Consider the following 12,404-nt stretch of genomic DNA (forward strand, 5'->3'; position numbering starts at 1 on the left):
ATTAAACAATGGAAAATCCAGGATGGAATGTAACAATAGCAGAGAAGGAAAGTTGCTACTCACCATATAGCGGAGATGCTGAGTCGCGATAGACACATTAAAAAGATTCACACAATTATAACTTGCGGCCATTAAGGCCTTTGTCAGCAGTACACACACACACACACGCAACTTGCACACACGTCTTCAGTTTCAGAGAACTGAAACCACACTGCGAGCAGCAGCACCAGTGCATGATGGGAGTGGCGAATGAGTAGGCATTAAAGAGGAGGCTGGGGTGGGGAGGGAGAGGGATAGTATGGTGGGAGTGGCGGACAGTGAAGTGTTGCTGTTTAGACGGAGGGCAGGAGAGAAGGTGCGGAGGGGGGGGAGGGGGTAAGTAGTGGAAAGGAGAGAAATAAAAAGAAATTAAAAGACTGGGTGTGGTGGTAAAATGAGAGCTGTGTAGTGCTGGAGTGGAACAGGGAGGGGGCTGGATGGGTGAGGACAGTGACTAACAAAGGTTCAGGCCAGAAGGGTTACGGGAACGTAGGATGTATTGCAGGGAAAGTTCCCACCTGTGCTGTTCAGAAAGGGCTGGTGTGGTGGGAACAATCTATATGGCACAGGCTGTGAAGCAGTCATTGAGATGAGGGATATCATGTTTGGCAGCTTGTCCAGCAACAGGGTGGGTCCACTTCTTTTTTGGCCACAGTTTGTCGGTGGCCATTCATGCGGACAGACAGCGTGTTGGTTGTCATGCCTATATAGCATCTAGGTCTATTACAGGGGTATGAGCCATGAGGTAAGGATTGGGAACAGGGGTTGTGTAAGGATGGACTAGTATACTGTGTAGGTTCGGTGGGCGGCAGAATACCATGGTAGGAGGGGGTGGAAAATATAGTGGGCAGGACATTTCTCATTTCAGGGCACAACAAGATATAATCAAAACCCTGGTGGAGAATGTAATTCAGTTGCTCCAGTCCCAGATGGTACTGAGTTAAATGGGGAATGCTCCTCTGTTGCCGGACTGTGTGACTTTGGGAGGTGGTGGGAGACTGGAAAGATAAGGCACGGGAAATTTGTTTTTGCACAAGGATGGGTGAATAATTATGGTCAGTAAAGGCTTCAGTGAGACCCTCGGTGGTCAACATCTAGGAAGGTGGCTTGTTGGGTTGAGGAGGACAAGGTGAAGCAAATGGGGGAAAAGTTGAGGTTCTGGAGAAATGTGAATAAGGTGTCCTCACCTTCAATCCAGATCTCCCACCACCTCCCAACCTCCCAAAGTCCCACAGTCCGGTCACAGAGGAGCATTCCCCTCGTAACTCAGTACCATCCGGGACTGGAGCAACTGAATTACATTCTCCACCAGGGTGTCGATTACCTGTCGTCATGCCTTGAAATGAAATGAGAAATATCTTGCCCACTATCTTTCCCACCCCTCCTACCCTCATGGCTCATACCCCTGTAATAGACCTAGATGCAAGACCTGTCCCATACATCCTCCTACCGACACCTACTCCAGTCTGGTCACTAACATCACCTATCCCATCAAAGGCAGGGCTACCTGTGAAACCAGTCATGTGATTTTCAAGCTAAGCTGCAACCACTGTGCTGCATTCTATATAGGCACGACAACCAACAAGCTGTCTGTCCTCACGAATGGCCACCGACAAACTGTGGCCAAAAAACACTGTTGCTGAACATGCTGCCAAACATGATACCCCTCATCTCAATGATTGCTTCACAGCCTGTGCCATATGGATCCTTCCCACCAACACCAGCTTTTCTGAATTGCGCAGGTTGGAACTTTGCCTGCAATACATCCTACATTCCCGTATCCCTCCTGGCCTGAACCTTCGTTAGTCACTGTCCTCACCCATCCACCTCCCTCCCTGTTCCCATTCCAGCACTACACAGCCATCATTTCACCGCCACACCCAGTCTCTTAATTTCTTTTTATCTCTCTCCTTTCCGCTACTTACCTCCCCCCCCCCCCCCCCCCCCCCCTCCGCATCTTCTCTCCTGCCCTCCATCTAAACTGCAACACTTCACTGTCCGCCTCTCCCACCATACTATCCCTCTCCCTCCTCGCCCCAGCTTCCTCCTTACGCCTACTCATTCGCCACTCCCATCATGCACTGGTGCTGCTGCTCGCAGTGTGGTTTCAGTTCTCTGAAACTGAAAACGTGTGTGCAAGTTGCGTGCGCGCGCGCGCATGTGTGTGTGTGTGTGTGTGTGTGTGTGTGTGTGTGTGTGTGTGTGTGTGTGTACTGCTGACAAAGGCCTTAATGGCCGAAAGCTATAATTGTGTGAATATTTTTAATGTGCCTATCACGACTCAGCATCTCCGCTATATGGAGAGTAGCAACTTTCCTTCTCTGCCATTGTTTATTCTAAAATAGTTAATTTTCCTTTTGAAGGACATCAATTACAGCTCCTTAGTGTACTTTCTTGGGTTGGACTTTTTCATACTGTCATTTTAACATCTTTATAGCTGTCTTCAAATGGTACTATGTTTATGGTAAAATTGTGTTTTTGTGGACGGTGTAGACATTCACTGAGCTGGGACTAGTATCATCTGCAAAAATGTAATATTTAAAGTGAATAGAATTTTACAAAAACCTGCTTTAATTTCTGGACATTAACTTTCAAAGTTTGAACAGTTTACATGTTAGTTGCCAAAGACCAACAGTCTTTTTAATGTATTGCTTCTGCCTGTCCTACCATCTTTCATGCATGATAATGGCAGTTTTATATAAAGTGGGCTCTTGCCCACGGCTTCAAGATTTCGGCTGTTAAATCGTGTGTCATGCACTTCTGTCAGTGTCATACCATTCATCCAGAACCTGAACTTTACCTTCATGATGATCCACTCACTGTAGTGATTCTTAGGACTTGTTTTTGACGCCCGATTGACTTGGCTACCTCACCTTCATCAGCTTCAGCAAAAGTGCTGGCAGCACCTCAATGCCCTCCACTGCCCGACCAACACCAACTGGGGTGCAGATCACTCTACTCTGCTACAGCTCTACAAGGCCCTTGTTCAATCTCACCTTGTCTATGGGAGTCTGGTTTATGGTTTGGTGGTGCCCTCAGCATTGCATGTACTCAACCAAATGTCCCCACTGTGGTGTTCGCTTAGCGACGGTAGCTTTTAGAACGAGTCCGTTGACAAGTGTCCTGGTGGAGCCCAGAGTCCCTCTATAGCAGATCTGACGTGCGCAACTGCTCGCCAATTACATTGCACACATTCATAGTTCTCCTGAGCATCCAAATTACTGTCTCATTTTTGCACCCGCGGCATTTATCTCCCACATCAGTGGCCCGGGTCAGGGCTAACAATTGCGGTTCACATTCGATCCCTTCTGTCTGAACTGTACGGTAGTCCTTCCCTTTACTACCTCCCATCCAGGTCCGTCTACATACACCTCCACGGTGTACATCTTTGCCGTAGATTCATCTGGACCCTTTGCATGACCCTAAGTACTCGGTTACTCCTGCCACTCTCTGCTGTCGCTTCCTCTCTATTCTTGACATGTTCTGGGGCTCTGAAATGGTTTACACCAACAGCTCGATGGATGATGGTCATGTTGGCTTCGCCTACGTCCACAGAGCCCATTTTGAACAGCATTCCTTGCCCGATGGCTGCAGTGTATTCACTGCAGACCTGGTTGCCATCTCTCGTGCACTTCAGTTTATCCGTTCATGCCCCGGGGAATCATTTCTTCTGTGTACTGACACCTTGAGCAGCCTACAAGCTGTTGCACAGTGCTACCCTCAGCATCCTCTGGTAGCGTCCATCCAGGAGTCCATCTGTTCCCTAGACTGGTCCCCTTGTTCAGTGGTGGTTGTGTGGACCCCAGGACACGTCGGCATCCCAGGCAACGAACTTGCTGACAGGCTGGCCAAACAGGCTATGCGGAAACCACTTCTGGAAATGGGCATATCTGAACCTGACCTGCGTTCTGACTTATGCCATAGAGTTTTTCGACTTTGGAAGACTGAGTGGCATAATGGTACACACAACAAACCGAGTGTTATTAAGGAGACTATGAACGTGTGAAAGACTTCCGTGCGGGCCTCTCGCAGGGAATGAGTTGTCCTCTGCGGCTCTGCATTGGCCACGCTTGGGTGACCCACGTTACCTCCTGCGCTGTGAAGGACCCGCCTAAGTGTCGGTGTGGCGCCCGGTTGACAGTGGCCTATATTCTGGTGCACTGTCCCACATTGACTGCCCAGCGACCAAATCTTGGGTTACCGGACTCGTTGCCATTAATTTTATCGGACAATGCCTCATTGGCTGATTTAGTTTTACGTTTTATTCGTGAGGGTGGGTTTTATCATTCGATCTAAGTTTTAGCGCATGTCCTTTGTCCTCCACCCTAGTGCTTCTAGGGTGGAGGTTTTAATGAGTTGCAGAGTGGCCGGCTTCTCCTTTTTTATTCTCATGGTCAGCCAACCGTAGTAATCTGATTTGGTGTTTTAATCTCTTCATCCCATTTCTTGTCCCCTTTTGTCCATTTACATGTTTGTTGTCCTTCGTTCTTGTGATTTTTCCTTTCATTCAGTTTTGAGTTGTCAGTCTCATTTGTTTTATTCTCACTCTTGGGGCATTGTTTTATTCAGAACCAGGGACTGATGACCTTGTAGTTTAGTCCCTTTCCTCCTTTCATAATCCAACAAACCAATCAGTTCAACACACACACACACACACACACACACACACACACACACACACACACACACAGACAGATTGTGATGTTAGTTGTCTGTGTGGTTGTGTGTGTGGATGTGTGTACTATTGCTAGGAAAAAGAGCTAATGCTCAAAAGCTAGTGTGAATGCTGTTTTCTGTTAATGTGCTACTGTGCTCTACGCATCGATGTGCTACGGGGGAGAGGTTACATTTCCCTTATTTTATGTATTGTTCCATCCAAAACTTCCAGTTATTCTAATAGAAAATACAGCGTATTTTAAGTGTAATTTTCTCAATACATGGCCGGTTTTGGTGAATAATGCAGTGCACATTCAAATGTAGCTTGTAGCATGCTTTGGAAATACAGTAAGTAGCAGTTTCTGGTAAAAATATGTTTTGGATTATCAGTGCTACATGTGCATGCGTCTATACCTGGGATCTCACATCTGTATTAACCCGGATAATCACAAATTTGTTGTATGTCTGCACAAGCAATTCTATAGAAGTTTTCATGCCAGTTCAAGCATGAACCAAACCTGTTGCCACTACTTCTGTAGGCTTTGCATAAAACATTTTTCATTAAAAATAGTAACTTGTCTCTCATATGAATGTGTTGGTTCTGTTTTGGTTTTTTAACAATCCTTTTGCTTTAGATTATATAACAGACACCACATGGGAATCACAGCTGTGATAAATATGCAAAATTAATGGTAGAGGGTGAGGGAGGAAGGGAAGGGAAGGAACTAATGATGTCAACTGCATTGTCACCACTGATTCCACACAAAGTCCTGATGTAGCTGATATCATTAGTTCCTTCCCTTTCCTTTTCTTTCTCCCCCTCTCTCTTCAATGTACATAAAGAGTAACACTGAAAAAAATAAAAAATCTGTAAATTGTTTTTACAAAAATTTCAGCAGTAGTGAATTTTTGTGAAACAACTGAGCAAAAAAATTATTTTAAATGATGCAGAAATGAAATGATCAACAAACAAAAACCAATAATTAATTCATTGTATCACATCCCACGCTTTGATGATTATTTTGAAAATAATATTTGGTGATGGTTACTTTCCATTTAAGTGATATTCAGTGTAATACTGAAGCATGTTTCCTACATAATTTAATGCCAAAATGCTGTCTTTGTAATTTGAGTTACATTTTTTTTCTTAACAATCCTTTTGCTTTAGGGTATATAACCAACCAATTTCACGTAGATAAAATTATTTAAAAAATACAAATTGCATTCCAAATTTTAGTGAGTGTCATTTTGTATCTTTAAAATTTCAAAACTGTAGAAATTTGTAAATGTGTGTATGACATAAAGTGGGAGAGGAAAGTTTGATGTGGTTACTAACCTGTGTAGAGAGAATAAATAATCCCAGAATTTAAAATCTTTGATAGTACGTGAGATGTTGTTTTATGGTGAGATTTTGTTTTATGTTCTCATTAATTCACATGGAGTGGCTCTACTGAAAACTGCTAGAGTACTCTGATAATAGAGTTGATCTAAAGCAATGAAAGCGTGCATTTAAATTTTTATACTGAGGTGGGTTAGCTAAAATTTTGTTATTATTCTACCTTTTGACTATTTGATCTTAGTAAATATTTATATAAAATCATTTGTACTCAAGATCTAAAATATTTATTTGGTGTAAATTCTTTCAACTATAACCTACTAATGCTTGCTAATTTTGACTCTTCGTATCAGGACAGTTTTGATTGGAATTGTCTTCATTAAATTTGGGAAATTATATTAATTTTGGAGATATTTTACTGTATTGTGAACAAACTAAAAAGAGACAAGCCATTTACGACACAAGTATTTGACAGCAAAATAGTTTGAGTGGGTTTTGATTGGAACCTCGTATGGACCATAAGTGTGTACTGATTTTGAAGATGCACCTCATATTTGTTGTCATACGACACGCAATTCCTTTTCCCCAGTTTAGTTTTTACATTGCGTAATACTGTACAACAAAAGATTGCTTTAGGTTTCCTCATTTTCTCAGTTCAAATAATACTTACTTGCAATAATAGTTGCAATTAACAATCTTCCACAGTCTATTCATTGTGGCTTGCACGTCAATAGCCAAGTATTAGATTAAAAATAGAAATAATGTGGACCTTTATCCTTGTTTCCACGTAAAAGTTTTGAGGTACTTAACTTATGCAGGCTACTCTATATTGTATATATGAAAACTAAAAGTTTGTATGATTGTTCGTGTTGTCTGTTGCACTGCAGGTTCCCTGGATTCTAGTAGGACTTTTCTTACAAAGGCACTATGCAGATATGAGTAACATTGCCTTGATATCCGTGTTAATTACATCTTGGATATTTTCAGAGTGGGATAAGTTGACTGTACGCACTTCTCTAAGCTGTTAGATTGCACCACCACTACTACTACTACTACTACTACTACTACTGCTAATAATAATAATAATAATAATAATAATAATAATAATAATAAACTAGTTGGATGCGTAAATTACCCTGACCAGTTAAAAAATAGTCATACTTAGACTTCTGGTCACTAAATTGAAACTGAAAGTGACTACTTCTGGTATACATTACATTTGGTGACCTCTCAATAATCCTGCAAGAAAATATGTTTACTAAGAGTGAAAAATTCTTTCTCTTAAAGAATGAGATCAGTTTCAACTTGATATTGGAATGAGAGCAGTTCTAATGTAGGTTGAAACATTACATTTCTTTGTTTGCTGATGGCTACTACATAATTTGACAATGTATGTTGTTCTTGTGATAATTAGTTTGTTAACATATTGTTTTCACAGGTTTCTCGAATAGACTACATTCACAGTCGGAACTTCATACATCGAGACATAAAACCTGACAATTTCCTCATGGGGTTGGGCAAGAAAGGAAATCTAGTTTATATAATTGACTTTGGTTTAGCCAAGAAATATCGTGATGGACGCTCTCATCAACATATCCCGTATCGAGAGAACAAGAATTTGACTGGTACTGCACGATATGCCAGCATCAACACTCATCTTGGCATAGGTTTGTGTTTTCATTTCATTGAGTCTCCTTACTGCAGGAGAACACATTTTTTGCAACTTCAGTTAATATTGTTGTTTCCTTGAAAGCATGGTAATGAGCTGTACCTTAAAGATTTTTTCATTGCTATTGAGCTGCAGATTGCATCACAAAGATAATAGAAATGTTGTCTTTATATTTAAAAAAAAATATTCGCTTCAATGCATGGTATCTAGAAAACAATTGAGCTGTACAATGTATGCTGAAAAGAGCAAGTAATTTGTGTGAAATTATCCACAGCTTCAGTGTAATTATAGTATAGTCATCTTAAAAAAGAATACTTTTGACATCAATTCAGATAATCAGATCTTTACAGTGAACTAAGCTGTGGCAAGCAGAAGATTATTACATGCAGTCTCCACCTCTCAGGATTTGTGCTGTTCCATTTTCAAACTTGTTGAACCTTGATTGCGTAGCCTACATTTTTGTTCATAATAATTTCTGTAATTTAAAACACAGAGAATTTGGCTATAACATCATTTAGTTTTAGGACTTCTGTTAAAATTGTAGAGTGAAATAATCTTGGTAGACTAATTATGTTTTATACCAAACAGGGCAGCACAGTGCTTGGGAATCTGGACTCACTTTTGGTAGGAGCAGGGTGCATATCCTCATCTAGCCTGTCAGATTTAAATTTCCTAATATCACTTCAAATTCTGGGTTGTTTCCTTTGAATAGGCTGATTTCATTCTTTACCCTACCCCAATCTGAGCATGCGCTCAGTTTCTAATAAATGTTGTCAGTGGGATGTTAAATCCTAATCTCCCACCCCTTTCTAAACTGTTCATTTGCAACCACCATATTAAATGTTACAGAAATTGAATAATATGTATGAAGTCAATACAGTTGTACATTAAACTTCTTTCCAGAAACATTCTTCCTTTCTATTGAAGATAGTTACTAACTCCTTCCAGAGAGATCTACATAAATTGTACAGTTACAGATTTTGTCATCATTTGCTGCTGTGTTAGAGAGTATGTGTTCTTCTTATCTGAATACATGTTGCCAGGATTCAAAATGTAGTCCTTTTACACGATTCACAGTAGCTTTCTTGTGTCCCCGACTGAATTTCATTGAGCATAGTTTTAATATTGTTCCTGCAACCATATTAAACCTGATGAGATATTTAAAGATTTGTAGAGAGGAATAAAGTTTTTCTGTCAACTAAATGTCATTTATTTGACTGAAGTAGCTTCTTTTACCATGGTTGATTTAAGACTAAGGTTGCACATAATGATGAACAACAAGGGGTAAATGCATTTACAACTCTGAAAACTATGAACTTTCTCATGAGAGAGTTGAAACTACATGAAAGGGCACAAAACTTTCTCAGCTCTTCTCTTGTTTTATCGATTGCATTTGTCATTCTACAGTGTTAAGTTTTGAATGCAAATAAATTTTCAAGATATAATATTGCCTTTGTAATTGGCATCAGAACAATCTATTAGTTATATTTCAGAGTACATCAGAACAATGTATTAGTTACACTTGAGAGTACTCTATACCCCAACTTTCCGTTTACATCAAGTATTGGAAAATTCTATTAACAGCTTGTGTATGCGCATTATTATATGACTGATCAAATACCTGCTCATTGCAAAAATGAAAAAAATGAACGTGGACACTGGGTAACAGACAAGAACATAAGCGATCTGACCACTTCACAGTATTGTATTTTCTCAACTTGAGATAATTTTTCGTCACCCATTCCAGAAGTTTTTTATTCTCTTGAAGGCATGCTGATGTGTTAACATTTATTCCTTGCAAGATCTTATTCAATTTTTACTCTCACAAAACAATGACTGTCTCCAGTTCTAATATGAAAAGATTTTTCTTGTGATGTGACAACTTCAGGGTTCATTTTGCTCAACTTTGCTGCAGTAAGTTCTCCATCTACCAATCTACAAAAACTGCAAGAATACCATAGACTGTTTTATGAAGATCCACATTCAACACGGATGCAGTAAAATCAGAACCGATGCTATCCCAGGAATTGGCGAAAGCCAAACAAAATTGATGGTTTGAAACAGTATCATCGACATATCTAAGGGTAGCGGGAAAGCTCAGCAACTGCTCAGATGATTCATTAATGATTCAACTCTACCCAAAGTAAGACCCAACATTACCGCAAATGAAGATGCCCACCAGGTGATGCTGAATGGGAAAACTGAAGGAGAACAGAAAAATTAGGAATAATCCGGCAACATCCAGAAACAAATGTGCTGTCTGCTAAGTTTACTTTGGAAGAATTAAAAGCTGCTGTTAAGAAGTATAAATCCACCAAGGTGTCGGGACCTAATGACTTATTAGTGGGGTTGCACTTCATATGCTCACCACTGTTAAAGTGTTATTTTAGGCATGATGAGAGAAACAGACATATGAATAAATGAGTTTACTTTCCTAGTTGATTTTACAAGCTTATTAGAAGTCACCTCTGTGAATTTCAGTACACTATGTAAAATGTAAATTTGAAAGCAAGTTCAGATGCTATAGTTTCGCTTCATGCTCTCTTACTGTTGCCAATCTTAATGATCTATAGTGTGTGGTGTGTGTCGCGCAAAGTATGTCATAGCGCATCATCTGCACAAAAAGTATATTTTCAGCACTTTACAAAATGCTTTCACCCCTGCCTGTACTCCCATTGTTGAAGGGCCACTATCCCTCTCCACACATCCAGTAGGTGAGCTCATTTTACGTGTGTTAGTGCGGTGTGGTTGCTGTGCTGACTATTGGGTGATTTAAAAAATTACCAATCCATAAGAGTTCACTAGCCGAAAATGGGCAGCATTTCTTCGATTATGACCAAGTGTGTTCCTCAAGAATCAGTGTTTGAATTTAAAAGGTTGATGATTGATACTGTCAATGAATACATTACATCAGAATTACATCCAAAAGGTGAGACTGAGTTACAAGTGGCACTAGAAAAGGTGGTAGCTAGGCCCCTTTGTCATGTATTGGGTTGGTCCAGAACACCTTGAGTTGACTGTCTTGTTTTTCCATTACTGCTGCAACCTACCAGTAGTTGTATCATAAATGCATGTTGAAACTAAATGTTCAAGTTGTGATGGCAATACTGATTGTTGATTACATCAGCAGTTCCTTTCTCACATCTTCCCTCTCCAAAATGGCCTAAAATATTCCCTCAATTCTGTCACCACCCATGATGTGAACGATCTGTCTTTTGTACCACTTATAACTCATTCAGTCACATCAAATGTCAACAGAAAGAAAACGGGACGAAGTCAAGCAAGACGTTGAGTAAGAACTTAGAACTGAAATAAACTTTACTGGGAAGAAATGTAAAATCAGGGAATTTTTAGCATTGATCTTATGGGTTTCTCAAAGGGACTACGAATTTATGGCTTAGAACCACGAAAAACGTAAAATCGGAGAACTTAAAATCGAAGTTCCACTGTATGCATAAATGGCATAATAGATTATGTCAGAAGTTCTAATAGCTTTTCTGTAGATGGTGCTGTTGTATACAGAGAAGTTGCTTCGCTAGAAAATTGTAGCAAAATTCAAGACAACCTGCAGAGGAATGATGCTTCGTACAGGAAGTGGCAGTTGATCCTGAACATAAACAAATTTAACACATTGCAAGTACACTGACAGAAAGATCTTTTAATAAATGACTACATGATTCGAGAACAATCACTGGAAGCAGTTGCTTTCTTAAAATATCTAGGAGTACACACATGGGGCAGTTTAAAGTAGAATGACCACACAAAACTAATTGGAGGAAAGACAACTTCTCAGACTTAGCTTCATTGGAAGAATCCTCAGGAAATGTAGTCCATCAACAAAGAAATTCATTCCGCCAATATTTGAATATTTCTCATCAAAATGGGATCCTTATGGAGCCCCTCCACGCCTACACCGGCATGATTGCCAAACAAAAGTCTACTGCCATCTCTGTGTAAGGGTTGGTTTTCACTAAAGTGAGGTCTCGCAGGATGTGGGTACTGCGATGTTTGTGCACATCTGGTTAACCATTAATACGCACTCATCTGTAGATAGATTGGTTCGAAAATTGAATGAAGGGTAGTGGTTTGAAGGGTAGAGGAAAAAAAGTGCCAAGGCGAGCACAAGGAAAAAAACCTCTGTGATAGTTAGGTTGGCTAGTAAGAGCAGTAGCGGAATCTTGCTGACTGTTACAGGCCATGTGAGAGCTCCCTGCCGCGCTGCGTCACTGGTGACTGGGTGCGGGGGAAGGCCCAGGTCGCCCATCAGTGTCTGGTAGCTGAGCATCGTAGCCAAACTCTCTGAGGTGTACGGTAGCGTAGTGGCACCACTCGTCCTTCATTGACTGTGCTAGACAGGCTCAGTGAGGGCTGCGGTCGAGTCTCCACTGTGTAGTGGACGGCATAGCCAATACCCTTGAGTGTCGTGACTGCCGTGGTAGCCCACTCATTGGAGCAGAGCTGCTTAGAGCCGAAGGGCTTCGGTGTTCTTGCAGCAACACCCGTGTTGTTCTTCAGTGTGTACTTTTCCGCCGGCTACTCTGTAAGGGGAGCGGTGGCGGGTATTGTCCCTTCATCCGTGGCATCCGCACAGATGTCGTGCGTCAGCTGTGTGCACAATTGTCACAGTCGGTTGCTGCCTCCTCTGTCTCTGCAGACAGGGTTGCCTTAAAAGCTGTCCTATCTGCGTCCATGGTGGCCTTGAAG

The 12,404-nt window shown here is 41.1% G+C and overlaps 1 protein-coding gene across 2 annotated transcripts in view; it reads left to right on the plus strand.

Annotated features, from left to right (window-relative positions):
• LOC124777356 (casein kinase I) overlaps nucleotides 1-12,404 on the plus strand; it is a 113,584-nt gene that overhangs the window by 14,698 nt on the left and 86,482 nt on the right. For both annotated transcript variants that reach the window (XM_047252731.1, XM_047252730.1), the window contains exon 5: nucleotides 7,470-7,698. In XM_047252731.1, coding sequence (XP_047108687.1) covers nucleotides 7,470-7,698 — 229 coding nt within the window. The remainder of the gene's footprint in view (nucleotides 1-7,469; nucleotides 7,699-12,404) is intronic.

Source organism: Schistocerca piceifrons, chromosome 2 (assembly GCF_021461385.2).
Source record: "Schistocerca piceifrons isolate TAMUIC-IGC-003096 chromosome 2, iqSchPice1.1, whole genome shotgun sequence".
NCBI classification, from domain to species: domain Eukaryota; kingdom Metazoa; phylum Arthropoda; class Insecta; order Orthoptera; family Acrididae; genus Schistocerca; species Schistocerca piceifrons.